The sequence below is a fragment of the Microcaecilia unicolor genome, chromosome 7, assembly GCF_901765095.1.
Source record: "Microcaecilia unicolor chromosome 7, aMicUni1.1, whole genome shotgun sequence".
NCBI lineage: Eukaryota > Metazoa > Chordata > Amphibia > Gymnophiona > Siphonopidae > Microcaecilia > Microcaecilia unicolor.
This window is the reverse complement of record NC_044037.1, coordinates 225,442,347-225,463,449: the sequence shown is the minus strand read 5'-3', so window position 1 is coordinate 225,463,449 and position 21,103 is coordinate 225,442,347. Positions and strand designations below refer to the sequence as shown.

Sequence of the window (21,103 nt, the reverse complement as noted above, 5' to 3'; positions counted from 1 at the left end):
ATTAGCATGTGCTGAACGCTGAAGTTGCCCATAGAAACATGGACGACTCTGGCATTTAGTGAGCACTAAAAACGTTAGTGCACCTTAGTAAACAGGCCCCAAAATGTTTTCTTTCATAACTTACAGTAATGTATCCTTAATATAATTTTTACAATTGATGTTTTGTTCTTCTTATTTCTGATTATGTTTTTATGCCAGGTATGTTGCCTGATTGTTGTTTGTACTGTTGTTTATACAAAAACTTATTCAATAAAAATTATTTGAACTTAAAAATATGCATGTTATCTATGTCAATATATATGTGACTTTTCAGCAAACCAACATATACTGTATATTATGGCTCACTGAAAATCCTCATAATTTTAAACTGATATCTTCTCTGTATAAAGTTACATGGTCTGTGGGCTGCTGTTGTTTACATACTGTGAGTGGCCTTTTAAAAAGCTTTTAAATGGCAGTGTAATATTTCTTTGTCAGAAGTATATTCATTTTTTATTTTTCCTACTTGTTTTTCTGTTTTCAATTTTTGACAAACTTTTTTTTCTTTGATTATATGTGAAATCCATATCTTTTGTTTATGATTAGGAAAAGACAGGATTTCCGATACTCAGACTGCAGTTGGATAAAGTTAGGAAACTCATTCTAGATACTGTAATACTAGAAAGCTGATATGAAGCATATAGGTCAGTAGTTCAAGTTTAATTGGTGTACTGCAAATTTGTTAGAGAAATCTCAGCAGTTTACTAAGTAAAATTAGGGGATAATGAAACAAATAAACTAGTTCAGAAGGAGACTTGCTCAAAAGTAAGTCACTGGAGAGGACTAAGCAAATCAGGAGCAATTAGTGGAACAGAAAAGTGGTGCATCGGAGATGCAAAATCGAGCTGCAGCCCACACATGAACCGGGTATCCTACAGGCGTGAGATCCTCACTTAACCCTGAGAAAAAAAGACAGCCTACAGTATGAGGCTTTTAGGGTGGACTTGAATTTCTTGAAAGAAGATTCAAGTCTGAGGTCAAGAAGAAAGCTGCTGCAGAAGGTCAGGGGTTACTAACAGAAACAGGAACTGCTGATTCTGTCCAATCTAACTTTAAGATGGGGAGGGGGATAGAAAGAGGATTATATTGTGAAGAACAAAGTGTTGTCTTGGACAACTATGATATCAACAGTTGAAATGTTCAGGTAACACAAAATACTGTAAATTCATATCGCAGGTATTTATAAGAATTTGTTTATTTGCAGAATACGCTGCTGGAGGATCACTATATGATTATATTAATAGCAATAGAAGTGAAGAAATGGATATGGATCATATCATGGCTTGGGCAACAGATGTAGCAAAAGGTGAGTGACTGAATTAAGCTCCTGTATGAGCAACATTGTCATTTCATTTTATGTTCCCCTTTTCAAAAATGTTCTCCCCCTCCCCTCCACACCAGTGCAACAACAGGCTGCCTAGAACCTGTGGAATCTCACCTAACCCTCTTTTCACAATCTCCCTGAGCTGTACATGCTGTAGGCAAGGAGGTAACATCATTTAGGGAAGGGGGATGATATGAGTGTAGGCTTATTGCAAAGTTTTGTCAGTTATGTAGAAAACAAGGTTTGTGTAGTTTCTTTTTGAAACAGTGTAGATATAGATAAATAATCTCACATACCATTTTACTCTGGTAAAATATACTGGGTCCTTTTACTAAGCCGCGTAAGTGCCTACGCACGCCCAACTTCTGCCAATTCAGAACTACTGCCCAGCTACCGCGTGACCCAGGCAGTAATGTCATTTTTTATGTGTGTCCAGTATGTGCACCAGAAAATGTTTTATTTTCCAGTGCACAGCGCTAACCGGGCGCTAATCGGCATTGTATGCATGATGATGATTACTGCCTGGTTAATGCGTGAGACCTTACCACTAAGTGAATGGGTAGGTCTCGGGCCCAAAATGGACGCGTGCCAATTTTCATTTTGCCGCATGTCCATTTTTGGTCAAAAAGGCCTTTTTGGCAGGCGTGGTGAAAAATGGACGTGCGTGCAATTCATGCGTCTTTAACAGCGCAGGCCATTTTTCGGTGTACCTTAGTAAAAGGACCCCTCAAAACTTATTACAGTAAGAATAATATGTATCATATTAAAATAAAACAAAACAAACTTATTAAAATACAACCTACTGTCAGAAGGAAAAAAAACTTCTTATTTATGCTACTGGAAATAAAAAATAAAGCTTTCAACTTCTTTCTAAATTTTAGCAACTTAGATTTACTGCAAATCCTAAATGTTCCATAATCTTGGGGTGGCTGCAGAAAACATCCTGATTTTCCAACAAATTTTCCTGATTTCTTTAGCATTCAGAAGTAGCCAGAAAACCTCTGAAGACCTTAATGACCTCATGAGATTTACCATCCTTTTTAATCTCCAGAATAGTCAGGGAAATTGCTGTGCAGAACCTTGGATGTTATAATTGAAGTCTTAACCTTTACCCATTCTATTTTGGGAACTAGTACAACTGTACTAACAGAAGATGCACACTTAGCTGCTGCTAATCAGTGGACCAGGACGAGGGTGCTGCTGGTCTCTATCCCTTTAAATTGCAGATTGTAATTTCTTTTCATTTTTTTAATTATGTAAACCACTACAATATATCAAGTTTTATTAAACTATTGGGCAATATATCAACTTTTATTAAACTTTCCCTTACCCCAACAGTAAACATGCAGCCATGATCTCAAGTACTTGAAGCCTTCTGATGACTTTTACTGAGTGGCCAACATAAAGGGCATTTCAGTAGTCTAGAGCATTAGTTGTAAGACACTGAAATACAGTATAAAGCGCAGATAGCTCTGGAAATGGCTTCAGTTTAACCAGGCACAACTGTTGATATTACCCATTGCACCACTGATGAAATTTGAGACGAGGGAACCTTTTGAGTCCAATTTTACACCCAAATTTCAGGTGGATTTTTTTAAAAAGGTTTTACTATTCCCTCCATCATAGGTCTAACGTACAGTTCAGACCAGTCTAGCACACCAGTACACAAACTTTCCATTTTCTGAGCATTAATAATTATATAGTTTGAATTAACCCATTGAACTATCAAGGCTAAACGTCTATTCATTTCTTCCACAGTTTCATTTGGCCCTTGGCCAATAGGATTGATTTAGCTGTACATCATCTGTACACAAAAACGGTGCAATACCAAAGGATCTAATCAACTTTGCCAAAGGTTGTACAAAAACATTGAAGTGTAGCAGGCTTAATGACCTGCATAGAAAATAACTGTGAGTTCACTTTCACACTAAAATGTATGTCCAGCAAAAAGAAAGCTATCCAGTTTATCATAGAACTTAATCCCATGCTTATTCATATGGTGATCAAAATATCAGGGACTACCAGATCAAAAACACTAGATAAACAATAACAATTTTATCCAGCTGTTCATAGACCTAATCCATTACCTCTACCAAAAGCAGTTCCATCTCTGAACCTACCTGAAAAACCTGCCTGTCCAAATTTAAGGCATGTAATATGAAATATGGGCAAATGCAAAGTGATGCATATTTGGGAAGAATAATTGAAATCATAGTTACCTGATGCTAGGGTCCATCTTAGGAGTCAGCACTCAACAAAAAGATTTAGGCGTCAGTGTAGACAATACGCTGAAATCTTCAGCCCAGTTTGTGGCAGCCAAAAAAGCAAACAGGATGTTAGAAATTATTAGGAAAGGGATGCAAAATCAGACCAAGACTATTATAATTCCTCTGTATCACTCCATGGTGCGACCTCACCTTGAGTATTGCATTCACTTCTGTTCGCCGTATCTCAAAAAACATATAGCGGAATTAGAAAAGGTTCAAAGAAGAGCGACCAAAATGATAAAGCGGATAGAACTCCTCCCATATGAGGAAAGACTAATGAGGTTAGTACTCTTCAGCTTGGTAAAGAGATGACTGAGGGGGGATATGATTGAGGTCCATAAAATCCTGAGTGGTGTAGAATGGGTAGAAGTGAATCGATTTTTCACTCTTTCAAAAAGTACAAAGACCAGGGGACACTCAATGAAATTACATGGAAATACTTTTAAAACAAATAGGAGGAAATATTTTTTTCACTCTACGAATAGTTCAGCTCTTGAACTCGCTGCTGGAGGATGTGGTAACAGTGGTTAGCATATCTAGGTTTTAAAAAGGGTTGGACAACTTCCTAGAGGAAAAGACCATAGTTTGTTATTGAGATGGACATGGGGGAAAGCCACTGATTGTCCTGGTATTGATAGCATAGAATGTTGCTACTAATTGGGTTTCTGCCAAGTACTTGTTGGAATTAGGATACTGGTCTTGGACCATTGGTCTGACTCAGTATGGCTATTCTTATGTTTCCCATCATCGATTAACAAGTTTCTGTTAAATTCAGTTGTCTTGATTTTTATAATAGGAAGCTTGTGTGAAAAGTCTAAAATGATGCTTATTTTATAAAGACAATAGTTCCCAAAAATGCCTGTCCTACATAACTTAAAAATTAAAAAAAATGTTCAATTATGTTTAACAGAACATGCACAATTTTTAAAAATATATATTATATATTATGAATATCAAAGGCATAATGTTCAATAAAGCTTCATACATTGGAACAGCCTTCAGGACAAATAACTTGCATCAAAAAAGCTGGTGTAGTTGTTTCTTTTGCCCCAGTACCTATGCCGCATACCAAGAGGAAAGGGGCCATGCGGGGGTTGCTCCCTCCGCAACCCTGATGACTGCCTCGAACCAGCAAACAATAGACTGGTTTACTGTCGGGACCCCTTTACAAGCTGGAGCAGCGAGTCCTGGTTTGGAGTTGGCTAAGGGAGAGCCTACCTCTTTGGGACATGATACGTCCGACTGGAAGGCACATTCTGCCAAAGTTGCTACATTGCAGCTTTCTGAGGAGGTCATTCCGGATAACAGAATGCCATGATGCGTTAATGGAAAGGCAGTGAAGAATGCCCCGTTGGTGATTAAAGCGCTGAAAAATCTGACTACTATAGTGACCAGATCCACAGGAGAGGTAACTGCTTTGGTGAATAATGTGAATGAGCTGGCTAAGTCTGTGGAGATGGTTAAGATGGAAAATTCTAGTAAATTTGAGCAGGTTCAGGGAGAGCTTAAAAGTTTCCAGGACTTTAATTCGACTGTTCTAAAAGATCAAGAAGATTGAACTTATGCTTAAGGAATTTTCCTACATCCCCTGGGACGTTACTTTTGGATCTCTCTGAGAGATCTGATAGAGATTCTGCACTATACCACTTAAGCAATTCCTCCTTGAAATAAGATCTATTATTGGCCAGTTTCCCCAAGAAAGTCCCAAGAGGATATGTAATTTTGCATATATAAAAGTGAATTTGTTTTATATATAGATAAACCAATATAAAAGAGGCTGTTTCACAGTTGACAAGGAGCCATAAAATGTGTCTTCAGCCCTCCTGTTACAGAGTAGGAAGGGAAGACGGACAGACAGAGAATATTGTAGGAGTCACCCTCAGCCTGATGGAGTTGTAGCTAGTAAGAGAGAGAGCGAGACAGAGACTGAGGCAGGCAAGAGTGAGTACTGTGAAAGACTCTTGTAGTGGGAGAAGAGATCTGTGAGAGAGCTACGGTTATAAGAGATGCAGGTAGTGAGAGAGTGGTATGAGAGAGATACAAAGAGTGTGGGAGTTTTGACAAAGAGAGAAACAGGTAGTGAGTGAGTGAGAGCTGTGAGCCACACAGCCTGTAAGAATCATTGAGGGCCTCTTTTACCAAGCTGCAGCGAAAGGGGTCCTGTGCTGGCATTGGCGCGCATTTTTGACAAGCGCCAAGGCCCACTTTTACTGCAGTGGATAAAAGGTAGATCTGTCTCTCTCTCTTTTTTTTTGTTTTCAGGAAATGACCGTGCAGCATGTGAAACACTTGCCGCATGGCCATTTCGGGGGGGGGGGGGGGGGGGGGGATGGAGGAGCCCTTACCGTCACCCATTGAGGTGGCAGTAAGGGCTCTCACTCTAACTCGGGGATAACTGGGCAGCGTGTGGCACTGCCCGATTACCGCCGGGTACACACCGGCGCTACCAAAAATTTTTTTTTGTAGCGTCAGATATGATGGCGCTCTGGGGATGGGAACTACCGCCAGGCTGCTGCGGTATACCAGTGGTACTTCCTTTTTAGCGAGCCTGCTGTTTTAAAAGGGGCCCAGAGTAAGGCAGAAACTGAGATCCTTTTCGCAATCTCTCATGGTCTGTCTGTGTCTTGGCTTCTCCTCTGTTCTCATCTGTGTGGGTCTTTTCAGTTTCTCTCTCCTTGCTCTGCATTTGGTTGCTGAATGTATTCAGAACTATCCTTTCATTGTAAAGGTCCCCATCTTTCAGTGAACCAGATGTACTGAAGGATTTGTGCCATTGTTTTGGCTACATGGGGAAAAAAAACTTAGTACATTTGACCCACTGAGCAGTGGTTACTGAAATGAGCAGTGGTGTGTTACAGAAAACCCAGCTCATGATGATACTTGTCTGCTTATCATGCTTTTATTTGGTTTGTCAGACATGTGGTTATGTATCAGATGACTGGGTTTGAGAAATAGAAGACATGAATATAGGGCTGTGGCATCAGCTGCTTCTCTGGCTCTTAACAATATACTATATCTGGGGAATAATGCAGGGTTTATTTTATTTTATTAGAATTTATTTACTGCCCTATTGAAGAAATTCACCCAAGGTGGTGTATAGCAAGATTCAGCAGGAAAAAGTATTCAAATAACAGTACACGTTATGGCATATTATATTACATACAGTGCCAACACAATGCACAAAAATATCTGAATAGACAGCACAGGGTGTAAGCGGGGTGGAACATCTAGAAAGATTAGATAGAAATTAAGGATAAATAACTACAGGAAAATTGCACATGAAATCAGAAAAGGTACATTAATATAATCTCAGCTAGGGTAGGAGTGGATAAGCAAACCTTGCTGTACAATGCCAGTGTTACTCCTTGTGTGTGTGACTAGCTAGCTATCTGCTTCTTCCATTAAAGGCCTGGGAGAAGTGCCAAGCTTTCTCCTGCTTCCCGAAGTAGAGAGAATCTTGTGTCGGGCGAAGCCTTTCTGGGAGTGCGTCTGTTTGTTTCTTTCTTTTAAATAAATTCCATAAAATTCTAGTGATAGAGAATACTTGTTAGGATTTAATGACCTTCTGTGCCAGGGTTTCCTTCTGTAAACAACACAGAAGTTAATTTTCCTCCTCTTGGCACAACTCGTTTCTGTCAAATAGCTTTCCTAGCAGTACATAGTAGAACACAGTCACATCAAGCGCATTTGATTGAGAGCTTTGCTACTTAAAGGGCCCTTTTATTAAGCTGCAGTAAAAAGTGGCCTGCGCTAGTTTGGACGCATGAAATTTAGTGCGCTGTGGGCCATTTTTTACCGCAGTGGATAAAATGACCAATGGTCCAAGATTTGTATATCGATATGTGTATCTATATGTCTGTATAGGTATATAGAAATAAACAGTGTATCCCTTACATTTTTTCCAAATAATCAAAAAATGTCCTGCAGCAAAAACTTCTGTCTGAAATTTGAGACATTTCTGAGTCCTTTATTTTTCAATAGGATGGAGCTTCAGCGCATTGAGGGGTCCTTTTACTAAGCTGTGTGGGCATACATTTTTTGGTGCACGCTGTGCCAATTTTTACCGCGTCTGGGGAAAAGGGGCCTTTTTTTTTTTCAACGGGCTGGCAAAAGGGCCTGTGGTAAAATTGAAGCCAGCATGCGCCTGTTCGCTGCCTGAGATCTTAACACTATCCATTGATCTAGCGGTAAGGGCTCACGTGCTACATGTGCGGTGGCTGGTCAGCGAGCGCCAACTGCTGATTAACACTGGAAATGCTGTGCACGGTAGGAAATTTAAAAAATGTATTTGTCCTGGCAGTATGGGCGCATGCCAAATCCGAAATTACCGCCACGGGGTTGCGCCAGCCTGCTGGTAGTCTCATTTTGTCGCATGCTTCACGTGTGTAGAGCCTACTGCTCCTTTGTAAAAGGGCCTCTGAGCTCGCGAAACAGTTGAGCTCTTAATCGAGGAAACCCTAGAATTCATTGAGCCAACAACTCAGTGGCGCCAAACATAGGAACGTAGTACATTTATTTATTTATCACATTTATACCCCACATTTTCCCACATGTTTGCAGGCTCAATGTGGCTTACAATAAACCAAAAAGGCTATTGCCAGTCCAGCAGTTATACAAATACAATAGATTGTGGTAATCATAGAGGATAGAAAGAACAAGGTATAAAGGGAAAAGGGTAAAGGTAAGATAGTCCAAAATGATCCGTTTATATGCTGTTTTCAAGGATTTTAGGTTTTATGTTGGATCCTGGGAGTAGGCCTTCCGGAATAGGCTGGTCTTGAGTAATTTCCTAAAGTTGAGATGGTTTTGACTGCTTTTGGCAGTGCATTCCATAATTGGGTGCTGATAAAGGAAAAGGAGGAAGCGTAGGTGGATTTATATTTGAGGCCGTTACAGGTAGGATAGTGAAGATTTAGGAATGAACGGGATGTGCTTGATGATTTCCTGGCTTTGAACTAATTGGTGTTAGGTAGAATATAAGAGAGAAATGTAAATGTAAATTGCAAAGTATTTTGGAACTGTGTAAGGGGTCCTGCTTTTTTCCGGACACCGTGTATATAGTGGATGGCACTTATATGTGAAGGTGTCAAAAGTTGATATCTTCATGTATAATTTCCAAAATCTATACATGGAAGATGTTGAACGATGTTGCTTTTTTTTTTTTTATGTATGTGTAGGTTTGTGAAATCGTTCCTCACACTGTGTATACCAGAAAATACATGTCTTATTTGCCAATATCCTTATGTGTATTTTACAGATTGCTCCACATTTGGCAGAGCCTCTTGTAAAATTTCAGAGGAATTGTGAGCATCTCGGCCTGGATTTCCCAATTTCTGAGGGCTTTTCACTTCAGTTTTAACTAAATATTTGTATATTTTCTCTTTTTAATAGGTATGCACTATTTACATATGGAAGCTCCAATCAAAGTAATTCACAGAGACCTCAAGTCTAGAAATGGTAAAGCAAGCTTGCATTTATTTATATTCTCTGCCTTTTTAAAATTAACAGAAATATGAACCTTTCATTTTTATCGTATGGTTCCACTTACAGGGCCAATTCACCCCAAATCTTTCTGGCCCCTGGGGGTGGGGGTGTGGGATATCGATAAAACCAAATAGTGATGGCTACAAAAGCAGATATTCCAGCAATATGTCGTACAACAATAAATGATTTGTCATAGCCTGGATAAACTTTTTTTTTTCTCATTGAATACTCTTATCTTGGTACACTGCATTGAACTCTATTTAGGGGAAATAGCAGTTAAGAAGAACCACATTGACATTATTCAGATACCTAGACTTGCTATTTGTGTGGCTTGACTTAGCTAGTTTAGTTTAACAGAACTATGATTAATATTGGCTCTGTCTGGCTGAACTGAAACTGAATTTCCAGAACCGTCTCAGCTCTGTCTTTTCTTATGTGGATAAACATTGTCTGGCCCTTTGTATGTGTGTGTGGGGTGGGGTGGTTTTTGAAATCAACGATTTAGCCTGTTAACTCCTCTATATTAATGCCTTCCATGCTTTTCTACAAACATTCAGTAATTCCTCTCACAGATCAGTTACACTGTGCACTCATATTGATAACCTGAAAAAAATCTCACACAGTGAAACGCATCTAGTCAATTAAGGGGAAAATGTCTCATCCATCTGTGGCATTCAACAATTTTTCTAGTGCACACAGTGAAAAAAGTAATCATTGACTGAAAAACCCCCCCAAAAGAACTTATTTCCGTTTTTTTTTAAATTTTTTGTTTTTTTTGAATTATTTTTATGCATCAAAAACTCAGAAGAAAAACTTCTCAGTTAATTGTCCTTTCAATAAGTCAATGTATTACCAATCTGAAAAAATATATTGAACTTATCTTTAGCTCATCCATCCAATTAGGGACCCCACTTTACGAAAATACATGATGGCTTCTACAAACATACCCATGACTACTAATTCTCTAAAATACATATGTACTATTGATTTTACTTGCGTGGAGGAGTAGGCTAGTGGTTAGTGCAGCGGACCTTGATCCTGGGGAACTGGGTTCAATTCCCATTGCAACTCCTTGTGACTCTGGGCAAGTCACTTAATTCTCCATTGCCCCAGGTACAAAATAAGTACCTGCATATAATATGTAAACCGCTCTGATTGTAACCATAGAAAGTTCCCATCCCCTTTCCCTTTCTGCTGTCTTCAGAGCACTGGTTCCCATTCGGGTCACATGAACAGGGCAGCTGCTTCCTGGGAAATCCATGCAGAGTACTGGGGTCTGTGAGTACACACTGACATACAGGGGAACCCTGTGCTGACTGCTGCTGCTTTCATGCTTTGGATAATTGGGGGGGGGGGGGGGGGGGAGAGAAAGTGAGTGAGGGAACGGTGGGGGTTTACTATTTCCTTTTCATCATCAAGAGTAACGTGAATTTGTAAATGTTAAAATGGGCAGATGGGGAAGGGATTTTAATATTCCACCTTTCTGTGGTTACAGTCAAAGTGGTTTACCCTTTATATACAGGTACTTATTTTGTGCCTGGGTCAGTGGTGATTTGCCCAGAATCACAAGGAGCTGAAGATAAAAGTTTGGGATGTATTAGACCGTAAAACACATGTTTTTCTTTCAATGTCTTTATAATGTCTTTATTTAAATTCAGAGTGTCTGGGTTACAGTTCTCTTCTGTCTGTACTTCTGGGAAGGGCGGTTTTCAAAAGATTTTAGGTGGCTAAATGCATGTTTACCTGCATAAAACTGCATTTGAAAATGTCCCTTTAATTCCAGTATGGTATTGTTAAAAGGAGAAAATTGGGTGAGGTTAGGCTAGGAGAGGGAAATGCAACATGCATAACTTACTCCTGTTTCAAAGCAGATACAAAATATATAGATAACTAGTTACCATATGGCTCCAGAAAAAGGAGGACAGACTGAGCCAGTTCAGGTTTTACTTCTAGTGAAATCAATGGAAGTAAAACCCGGACAGGCTCAATCTGTCCTGCTTTTACTGGGGCCATATCAAGTACAAGACCACTGCTGTTTATAAATTTGCCCTATTAGAGCAGATTCTATATATGGATCCTAAAAAATCTGCGTTGAACTAAGCGTATTGTATGAGATTTAGGTGCGGTGTACAGAATACGCTTAGTCGATACCGTAGCGCCTAAATCTACTTGTGTCCATTTATTCCAATAAAAACCTGGTGTAAATCCCTGCGTGTAGTTTTAGGTGCACAGACCCATATGCTTTAATTACATGCGGAACTTTTGGAATGCCCATGAAACGCCCATAAACTCACCCCTTTTAAGCAACGCACATTTATTTTGAACTGCGTGTCTTACAATTTAAGCACAGTTCTTTATAGAATGCGCTTAGCGATTTCCATGCATAAATTGTAATTATTGTTAATTAGTGCTCATTATTGCTTAAGAGCTGTTAAAAAACGCTGATTATCTTGTTACACCAATTAGGTTACGTGCGTATATCCGCGTGGAATCTAGGCGCCATATATAGAATCCAGGGGATTTTGTCTTGAAACGTTGTACCTTTTTTTTTTTTTTTAATGTGCAATACCCCTAAACCATTTTAAAGACCTTCCCCTGTTTTGGGGTTATTTAAAGTTTTGAAGGGCCAATGCTACTTTGCTAGTCTGGTTTTACAGCATTTGTGATTTGTAAGACAAGTTGACCTTCATAGTACTACTACTACTATTTAACATTTCTAAAGCACTACCAGGGTTACACAGCACTGTACAATCTAACAAAGAAGGACAGTCCCTGCTCAAAGGAGCTTACAATCTAAAGGAGAAAAAGGTGCAATCAAATTAGCACTAAAAACATCCAAAGTGTCTCTCCTATCCTACTCTGCCTTTATCCCCTTTGGATTCTCCCTCTCACATTCAGTTGCCTCAGACAGGTCAGGGGAAGAATGAATGTGTCTTGGGGATGGGATGACAAAAGTAAATGGAGGTCCATAAATGTATGTTTGCCTAGGGGCCCAGTACAGTGCTATTTCAACCCTTTGTAGTCATACTGAATATCACAACGTAAATCCTCTCTCCTCCCTCCTCCCCAATCTATACTTAAAGTACTCTGAGACGGTATCAGAATCCCACAAACAATTTTCTAAGACACATGTAACATACTTGTCTATAAAATAATGTTGCAAAATGTTTATCAAACTCAGCAATACATTTTTAGGTTGTCCTATTTTTTTTTTTTTGTCAGTCTTTGTGAACACTAAGAGAGGCATTTTCTATATGATGTTTAAATCCCAGTTTGGACATTTTCCACTGGATTCTGTATAACGCACCTAGAGTTCCGCACGGTCATGCATAAATCTAGGCGAATTCTATAACTATGTGCGTAGATTAATTGTTTTAACAAACTGTTAAGCATTTTTAACAGATGTTAACAAGCAATAACGAGCACTAATTGGCAAAAATTTGAATTTACGTGTGTACATTGCTAAGTGTATTCTGTAATGTACTGCACCTAAATTCTAACATTCGCAGGCAAAAAGGGGCGTGCCTAGGGGGTGTGAAAATGGGCATTGCGTAGGTGTTCCAAAATCTATGTGTGTTGTTATAAAATATGTGCCAATTTACATAAATCTATGCGCAGGGATTTATATCAACTTTCTGTTGGTGTAAATGGACGCACGTAGGTTTAGTTGCATGAACTATGCCTAAGCATATTCTAAATACCTTTAGAATATGCTTAGACTAATCGCCTAATGCACGTTAATTTTAGGCCCCATATATAGAATTGGGCCCTTTGCGGCTAGTAGCCAACATGGCCATTTTCAAACCAGAAAAATGTCCAACTTTGTTTCAAAAATGGCAGTTTGCTAGATGTTTTTGTGCTCAGTGCGTCTATCTTTCTGCACCATTTTCAAAAAGAAAACGTCCAAGGGAACAACACACAAAAACAAGCCATTGGGATGTATCGGAGGCCAGCATCCTTAGTAGACTGGCCACACAGACATCCCAGCAGAACAGTGAGGTACCCTAGGAGGCACTGTAGTGGACTTCACATAAAAAGTCCCACGTACATATCTCACCATTACCCCCTTATATTGTATGGTGAGCCCTCCAAAAGCCACCAAAAGCTTACTGTACCCAACTGTACACTGCTACAATAGCCCTTATATTTGAAGGTGTTACCTATATATAGGTAAAGTAGGCTTTTGGTGGGTTTTGGGGGGCTCACACATTCCACCACAGGTGTGGATTGGGATTGACAGAGAATATGATTTTCTTTTTTCATTTTTCCTACCATTGATTTTGGTGGTGCTGTGGGATGTAAATGTTTTCTCACTGTGTTTTAATGGAGCGATATACTGATTGAAGAATGGGGAAATGTTTGTAGTGACCTGCCCCTAGATTGACAAGACATCATGATTGGATGTTTTCATATTTAATCAATTGCTTATTTTGTCTTTGAGTTAAGGTTATAGTTAGATTGGGCAGTGGTGATTGGTTTACTAAAACTGGGCAAACAGAAAAGTTTTATTTCATAACCTTGTTGCTAAACCATGGTGGGTTTGTCAGAGCATAAAGTACTGTACTGTACAAAAGGTAACAAAAGAGAGGGTAAAACAGTGCATAAACAGAAGCAACCAAAGAAAAAAAGCACAGCTGGGCCTTCAAGACTTGAGACAAACAAGAGTCCTTTTATTCTAAAAGACCCGACATGAGCCGTGCTTCGATATAAAGACACCTGCCTCAGGGGTCTATTAATAAAACATATAAAGGAGAATCATATATTTAAATATCATTACATAAAGAGTAATAAACGATAAAAAAAGTTCAAATATAAGAAATAATATACATTATAAAAAAAGAGCTGGTGTCCACTGAAAAACACATACAAAAAAATACAATATATAGGGGTACCAAACATCATACCCCTAAACAATCATATAAGAGGAAAACACCTTAAAATATATACATGCATATTTAAAAAGGAATAAATTCATATTTCTTGGGATATGTGTATACGAAGTAATAGTGATGCCCTAATTAGTGTCTAAAGTTTACATACATTTGTGACAATCCAGTATCATAACAAGCAATATAGAAGAAATTTGATCCAATTTAAAATGTATATATGGTGTGCATGGTGTTGTGAAGGAAACCAATCCTGTATGTAAACTTTAGACACTGATTAGGGCATCACTATTACTTTGCATGCACGAATCCCAAGAAATATGATTTTATTCCTTTTTAAATATGCATGTATATATTTTAAGGTGTTTTCCTCTTATATGATTGTTTAGAGATATGTTTGGTACCCCTATATATTGTATTTTTTTGTATATGTTTTTCAGTGGATAACAGCTCTTTTTTTATAATGTATATTATTTCTTATAATTGAACTTTTTTTTCATCATTTTATTACTCTTTATGTAATGATATTTAAATGTATGATTCTTTTATATGTTTTGTTAATAGACCCCTGAGGCAGGTGTCTTTACATCAAAACACGGCCCATGTCGGGTCTTTCAGAATAAAAAGACTCTTGTTTGTCTCAGTCTTAAAGGCCCAGTTGTACTGTGTGAGAAATCTTGCCAGTTGAGGGGCCGAAGGTAATTTAATACTAGAAAGGAAGTTTGTACAAGCAAGGCGTGCTCCTTTGCTACACTACCTGCTAACTGCTACACACAGGGAGACCATTTTAAATAGCACTGGAATAGTACATTATTCTTTGGATTCTATATATAGTGCTCAAAATTGCGCATGCGCAGTTTAATTATTGAGCCAATTCGTTGGCAACAATTTGGATTTACAGGTGTATCTTACTAAGCGATATTCTATAAAGATGTGTATGTAAATCTTTTAGCACGCAACTGAAGAGGGGGCATAGCTAGGGGAAGAACATGGGCTAGTCAGGGGCATTCACTAAAGGTTCGCACAGTATTATAGAATTTGGGGGATCCGCGCCTGATTTTCATGTGAGGATTTACACCAGATTTCAGTTAGTGTAAATTCTTGGGTGCGGATTTTGGGGTACTACGTGCTATTCTGTATCTGGCACCTATCTCGGAGTGCTGTTTATAGAATAGGGCTGTACGCTAAATTTATTTGGGCGTCATTTGCAGAATCCAGTCCTTTGTGCAGTAGTAGGCTTTTATAACATGTACTCATGAGAATAAACTTAGCTTATCCAGACTGAACAAAGGCATCCCCAGAGGTGAGATTGGAGAGGGGTTTGCTTTATGCAAAGGTTTAAAAAAAAAAAAAAAAATACAAACACATGTAAATAAACCCAGAATCCTTGTGCATGGTAAAGAGCATGTGTAAACATAAGCAGATAAATTCTCTGGTATAATTTTTAAAGCAGAAATACGCTCATAGTTTTGTTTTGAAAATTTGTCAAAGTTCTTGTAGGGAAAAATTATATACATAGTGCCTGATATTTAAACTGATTTAAATGGCCAGGAGAAGCTCCTGAGCATTTCAGTTGCCTGTCCAGGGTTAACCGGGCATATTCAATGGTACTTAACCAGATAGTGCCAGTGAAAATGTCTGGTTAGCGCCCAAGCTGAAACCAGCTATTTTGGGGGCTAATATTAAGCACTTAACTAGCCAAGGTAACTGCACAAATAGGATCCCATAAAAGTCGGTCCTATCCCTGTTAAGTAGTCAATATTGCACTTTACTGGCTGTGTTTTTGCTGCCCCCATATACCTGCAAGTTCAGTGCTGGTTCCCAGACATAGCCCAGTATTGAATTTCCAGGGATAACGCTGGCAACGGTCAGGAAAACGCTGTCTGCTACTGGCTGAATATCGGGGCCCATAGTTTATGGGCGACACAGTTACAAAATTTCCCAGCGTAGGCTTTTTATGAATGTTTGAAATACAAATGTATATACTTCCACTTGTCATTACTTATTTTAGTACCTTTACGAGACAGATGAGGAATCTGTCCTTAATTAACTTCTGCTCACAGAAAAGCAAGAAAGCAGTTGCAGAAACTATGTTTACTAAAATCTGTGGAAAATTCAGGGTTATACTTTTCGTGTTTTTGTTTGCAAAATGCTTTTATCTGTGTCTCCTCTTTCAGGGCCCCTTTTACTAAGCCGTGTAGGCGCCTACGTGCCCAACATGTGCCAAGTTGGAGTTACCACGTGGCCCTTGTGGTAATTTCAATTTTGACACATGACTGAAAAATATTTTTTATTTTCTGGCGCACGTAGCGTACACACGCAGGTCATTACCGCCCTAATTCTTTATTGCTAGGTCTATGGCTGTCAATAAGGTCTCAGACCCAAAATGAATGCGTTGCAATTTTGATTTTGCCGCACATCCATTTTCAGCAAAAAAAAGAGAGGCATTTTTTACAGGCGCGCTGAAAATTGGATCTGCATGCACCCAAAACCTGCACCTACACTACTGCAAGCCATTTTCAATGCGCCTTTGTAAAAAGACCCCTCAAAGAGATAAACAATGTTATTTAACAGTTATGGAAATAATGTGTACGCCAGGGGCGTAGCCAGACTTTGGTGGGAGGGGGGTCCAGAGCCCGAGGTGAGAGGGCACATTTTAGCCCCCCCCCCCCCCCCCCGGCGCCGCCAACCCCCCCCCTCTGCCATTGCTGAATCCCCCCCCCCCCGCCACCAACTTTGACTCCCCCTGACGATGACCCTCTCAACCCCCCCTCCCGCCGCCAACCTGCCGTCGCCTACCTTTGCTGACGGGGGACCCCAACCCCTGCCATCCGAGGTCCTCTTCTTCCCAATCCCATTCAAGGCTTCGTTCTAGTCTGACATCAGACTAGAATGAAGCCTTGCGTGGGATTGGGAAGAAGAGGACCTCGGCTGGCGGGGGTTGGTGTCCCCCGCCGGCAAAGTTAGTTGGCGGCGGGAGGGGGGGTCGAGATGGTCGTCGGCAGGGGAGTCCAGGGGCAAATGTACGGGGGCCCAGGCCCCCGTGGCCCCATACTGGCTACACCACTGGTGTAGGCTGATATGTTTATGATTGGATCAATATGTGTCCTTCGTAAAGCAAAACAGATGCACTGTTTATCCAGTAGAATTTAGACAATAGTTTATGCCTTTTATTTTTAATGTAACTAATTCTGTATTCTCTTTCTTGTTGTCAGTTGTTATAACTGTTGATGGAGTATTAAAGGTAGGATAATTTTGCTAATTACCTGTTAATTTCTACTGTTTGTTGTTTTCATGTCAGATGATGGACAGTTGTTTTTGTTCCAATTTCCAGATCTGTGATTTTGGTGCCTCAAGGTTCCACTCCCATACAACACACATGTCTTTAGTAGGAACTTTCCCTTGGATGGCCCCAGAAGTTATCCAGAGCCTTCCCGTGTCTGACACCTGTGACACCTATTCCTATGGTGTGGTGAGTTCGGTCTTCATGTCTGTTTAATAAAGCTTAATTTGTTTTGTAAAATTACAGCATGATGGTACAGTTGTCTTCAGTGGGAAGCTTTTTCTGCACTGAATCTGCATGAAACAGTCTTGATACAACCAGAAAAGTTGCCACTGATCTATTATTTTGTCCTGGAAATCAAATTCCCATACCTTTTGTGTACCTTCGCAGGCTCACAAAAGGTATGAGAATTAGATTTGCAGGAGAAATAATTTTATATTTTCTAAATTACTGATCAGATAGACTTATAATTCCTTTCTAATGCACAGATATTTATTCATATGTCATAAATCCTGAGGCAGTGAATGCCATGAAAACGACCCACAATATGAAAATGCCCCAAACCATATAAGAATCGGCCAAATTTTAGTAGTGGTGGATCTTAATATATACATGTATATATGTTTATAGTAACATAGTAGATGACAGCAGATAAAACCAGCATGACCCTTCTGGTCTGCCCAGTATGGTAGTTAGAGTTGTATTTGTCATTCCTCTATACTTTTATTTAGGGTTATACATGTTGCACTCTGCAGGTTACGCCTCACTGTTCCCCCCCCCCCCCCCCCCCCCCCCATTTACAAAGCCGCACGGCATTGCCAACACAGCCCAATCAAAGTGAATGGGCCATGTTGGCAGTACTGCACTGCCAGCCCCTACTGCAGCTTTGTAAACAGGGGCCTATGTCTTTTTTAAAGTGTGAAAGTTGCTTGTTTTGCATAGGGAACCTCCATAAAAACTGCAGTGGCATTCAAAAAGACAAGTGATAATCCCCACTGTTTCTACCACAAAGGCATTCCAGGCATCCATCACCCTTTCCATGAAAAGGATTTTCCTGATGTTGCTCTTAAGTGTGTGCTGGACTTTCCCCCACACACTTTCTGTTATTTGGAAATCCTCAGTGGAGAGAGCACAAAAGTGAGCCCAATATTCTGCAAGGGCAATTTTTAAAAGTTCTGCACATAAAAGGGGATTTTACCATGGAGAAACTGCTTGTGGAAAGTCCTTCCCCCCCCCCCCCCCCCCCCCCCGTGGCTAAAAATACCTGCATTGGTTACAATTTTGGTAATTTTATCCTTGACTGAAAAAGAGCCGGATTTAGCAGGTGCAGTGGCGTTCTTAGCCAGGATAGCACCCGGGGCGGATCGCTGATGCGCTTCCCCCCCCCCCCCCCCCCCCCCCCCGGTGAAGTGACACCTCCCCCTGGGTGCACGCCGCTGGGGGGGGGGGTGCCGCGGTGCGCGCCTGTCGGCTCCGATAAGTTCGTTAACTTCACTCGTTCACTGCAGCTCCCTCTGCTCCGGAACAGGAAGTAACTTGTTCCGGGGCAGAGGGAGCTGCAGCGAACGAGCGAAGATAGCGAACTCGGAGCCAGGCGCGCGCCACGGCACCCCCCAGCGGCGTGCACCCGGGGCGGACCGCCCCCCCTTTGGTACGCCACTGGACAGGTGGTGATTTCATTTTGTATATATTTCAAAGCAGATGCAAATATAGGTTCAAATTTTGAAGCCCCATTTCCACAGTTGTCCACTTTTATGAAGGGAAACCCCATATGAGTTTTCCTTTGAAAATGAACTTGTAGTCCCATTCATAGTATATACCTCTTAATGTGGCTTGAGAGAGACATGATACAGAGAAAGGAAGGAGGACATTTTTGCTCTTTTTCTCCACCCCACACCCTCACCACTGAATAGAAGCTGCTATGTGTTCAGCTTTGATTGCTGTCACTTGACTACACATGTTCATTACCACTTCATTGTCCATTACTATACACACTAGTTTTTCTCCTAGTTATTGTACATGCTGTAGATCAAATTTCCCTAAGGTTAGGGGTACCAAAAGAAAGAATTGTCCATGTCTTCTCTACTAAAGCTGAAAAATCACCTCATTTATTCTCTGTGTGTGTGTTTGTGTTTACTTTGTCAGCTTTATTTTCATGATAATCCACTGGGGAAACAAAAACAACCCCCCCCCCCCCCCCCCCCCACTGTGCATCTGTATTCAATTCTACAGCAATGGCAACATTTTTAAAGTAAGGATTATTTAGGGTACTAAAACAAGAGGCTTTGAAGTGCAGTTAGTAGGTTGCTTGCAAATTGTATCTGTGGCCTGAGTTCATATCCTGCATTGGGATTTCTGTCAGGTAGCCTGCCTCTGACCAACTCAGCCATCCTTCCACTTTTAGTCAGTAAGGGGCCCTTTTACTAAGGCTTGCCTAAAAGTGGCCTGTGCTGGTGTAGGCGTGTGTTTTGGACGTTCGCAGATCATTTTTTTCAGCGCACCTGGAAAAAGAAGGCTTTTTTTGTGGCAAAAAATGGACGTGCAGCAAAATTAAAACCAGCATGCCACCCATTGACTTAGCGTTAAGGTCTCACGTGCTAACCGCCAGCGTGCGTAAACTACCGATTACCGCCGGGTAAGCGCCACACGGTAGAAAATAGGAAATATTTTCTACCGTGTGTTTTGGACGCGCATCAAGAATGGAATTACTGCCCATGGTAGCCGGGTAGTAGTTCCAATTTGGCGCACGTTGGACATGAGTAGGCACCTACGCACCTTAGTAAAAGGGCCCCAAAATGTGTACCTGGCCTTAGCCAGGGATGGAGGAGGTTAAAGCTGACTAGGAAAGGTATTGACAAAAAACCCTGCTACTAGTCTGCCAAGACACCATCATGCAAATGGCAGACCCATAAGTTGTTTGTGACTTAGAGCTTGCATATAGGGGACTACCTTTAACTACAAATTTTGATAACTATTGGAAAAGGCTTCAAGATTTTTAAAACAATTGCGTAACTTAAAAAGTATTGGTTTTCAAGTAGGGTTTTCTGTGAAATATGCTTTAGGATTGTGGAATAGTAACTGTTTAAATGATTAAAGTTTTAGCATTCTTAATCCTTAAAACACCATAAAGAATTACCATAATGGGCCAGAACAATCCATGTCATAAGTAGGATCACATGAAGTAGCAGGATTCCATTCCACTTAGCCCCAGGGATAAGCAGTGGCTTTCTCCAAGTCTACCTTAATAACAATTTATGGACTTTTCCTCCAGGAACCTGTCCAAACTTTAAAAAAACCCAGCTACAGTACCATCTGTACTTCAGTCCTTGTTGTGTGCCTCCCTGTCGTACTTTTTGAAACCATAAACAACCTATTCACATGTACCCGCTGACTCCACTCATAATTTCCTATACCTGTATCACATATCTCCTCCTCCCTAACCTCTCTATTTTTTTTCCTCACAGGGGAGTTATTCCTTTTCATTTATCGTTTTGGTCATCCTTTTTTGTACCTTTACTAATTCTACTATTGCCTACTGCCTGAGCCTGTGACTAACTTCAGGTTCCTCTTTCCTGGTATACTGTGTGATTGCCCACTTTGAGGTTGTCCAGCTCGGGGAGCACACAGGAGCATCAGGGGACCTGCCTTCCATACTTGCGGGAACCCAATATTTTAAACGCTTAACTTTCTATGCAATATTTACATCCTTAATTCGTAGAACAAATTGAATACCCGTGTTATAGATTGTCTCTCAATTAATTGTTGTTTGTTTACATATCATGAATCATTATTTATTTATTTGCTGCATTTTTATCCCACA

General features: G+C 40.3%; 1 protein-coding gene across 2 annotated transcripts in view; it reads left to right on the top strand.

Moving 5' to 3' along the window:
- The window catches only part of MAP3K20 (mitogen-activated protein kinase kinase kinase 20), a 292,039-nt gene that overhangs the window by 80,432 nt on the left and 190,504 nt on the right, over positions 1-21,103 (top strand). For both annotated transcript variants that reach the window (XM_030210690.1, XM_030210691.1), the window contains exons 4-7: positions 1,244-1,345; positions 9,022-9,087; positions 17,216-17,244; positions 17,335-17,472. In XM_030210690.1, the coding sequence (XP_030066550.1) occupies positions 1,244-1,345; positions 9,022-9,087; positions 17,216-17,244; positions 17,335-17,472 (335 nt within the window). The remainder of the gene's footprint in view (positions 1-1,243; positions 1,346-9,021; positions 9,088-17,215; positions 17,245-17,334; positions 17,473-21,103) is intronic.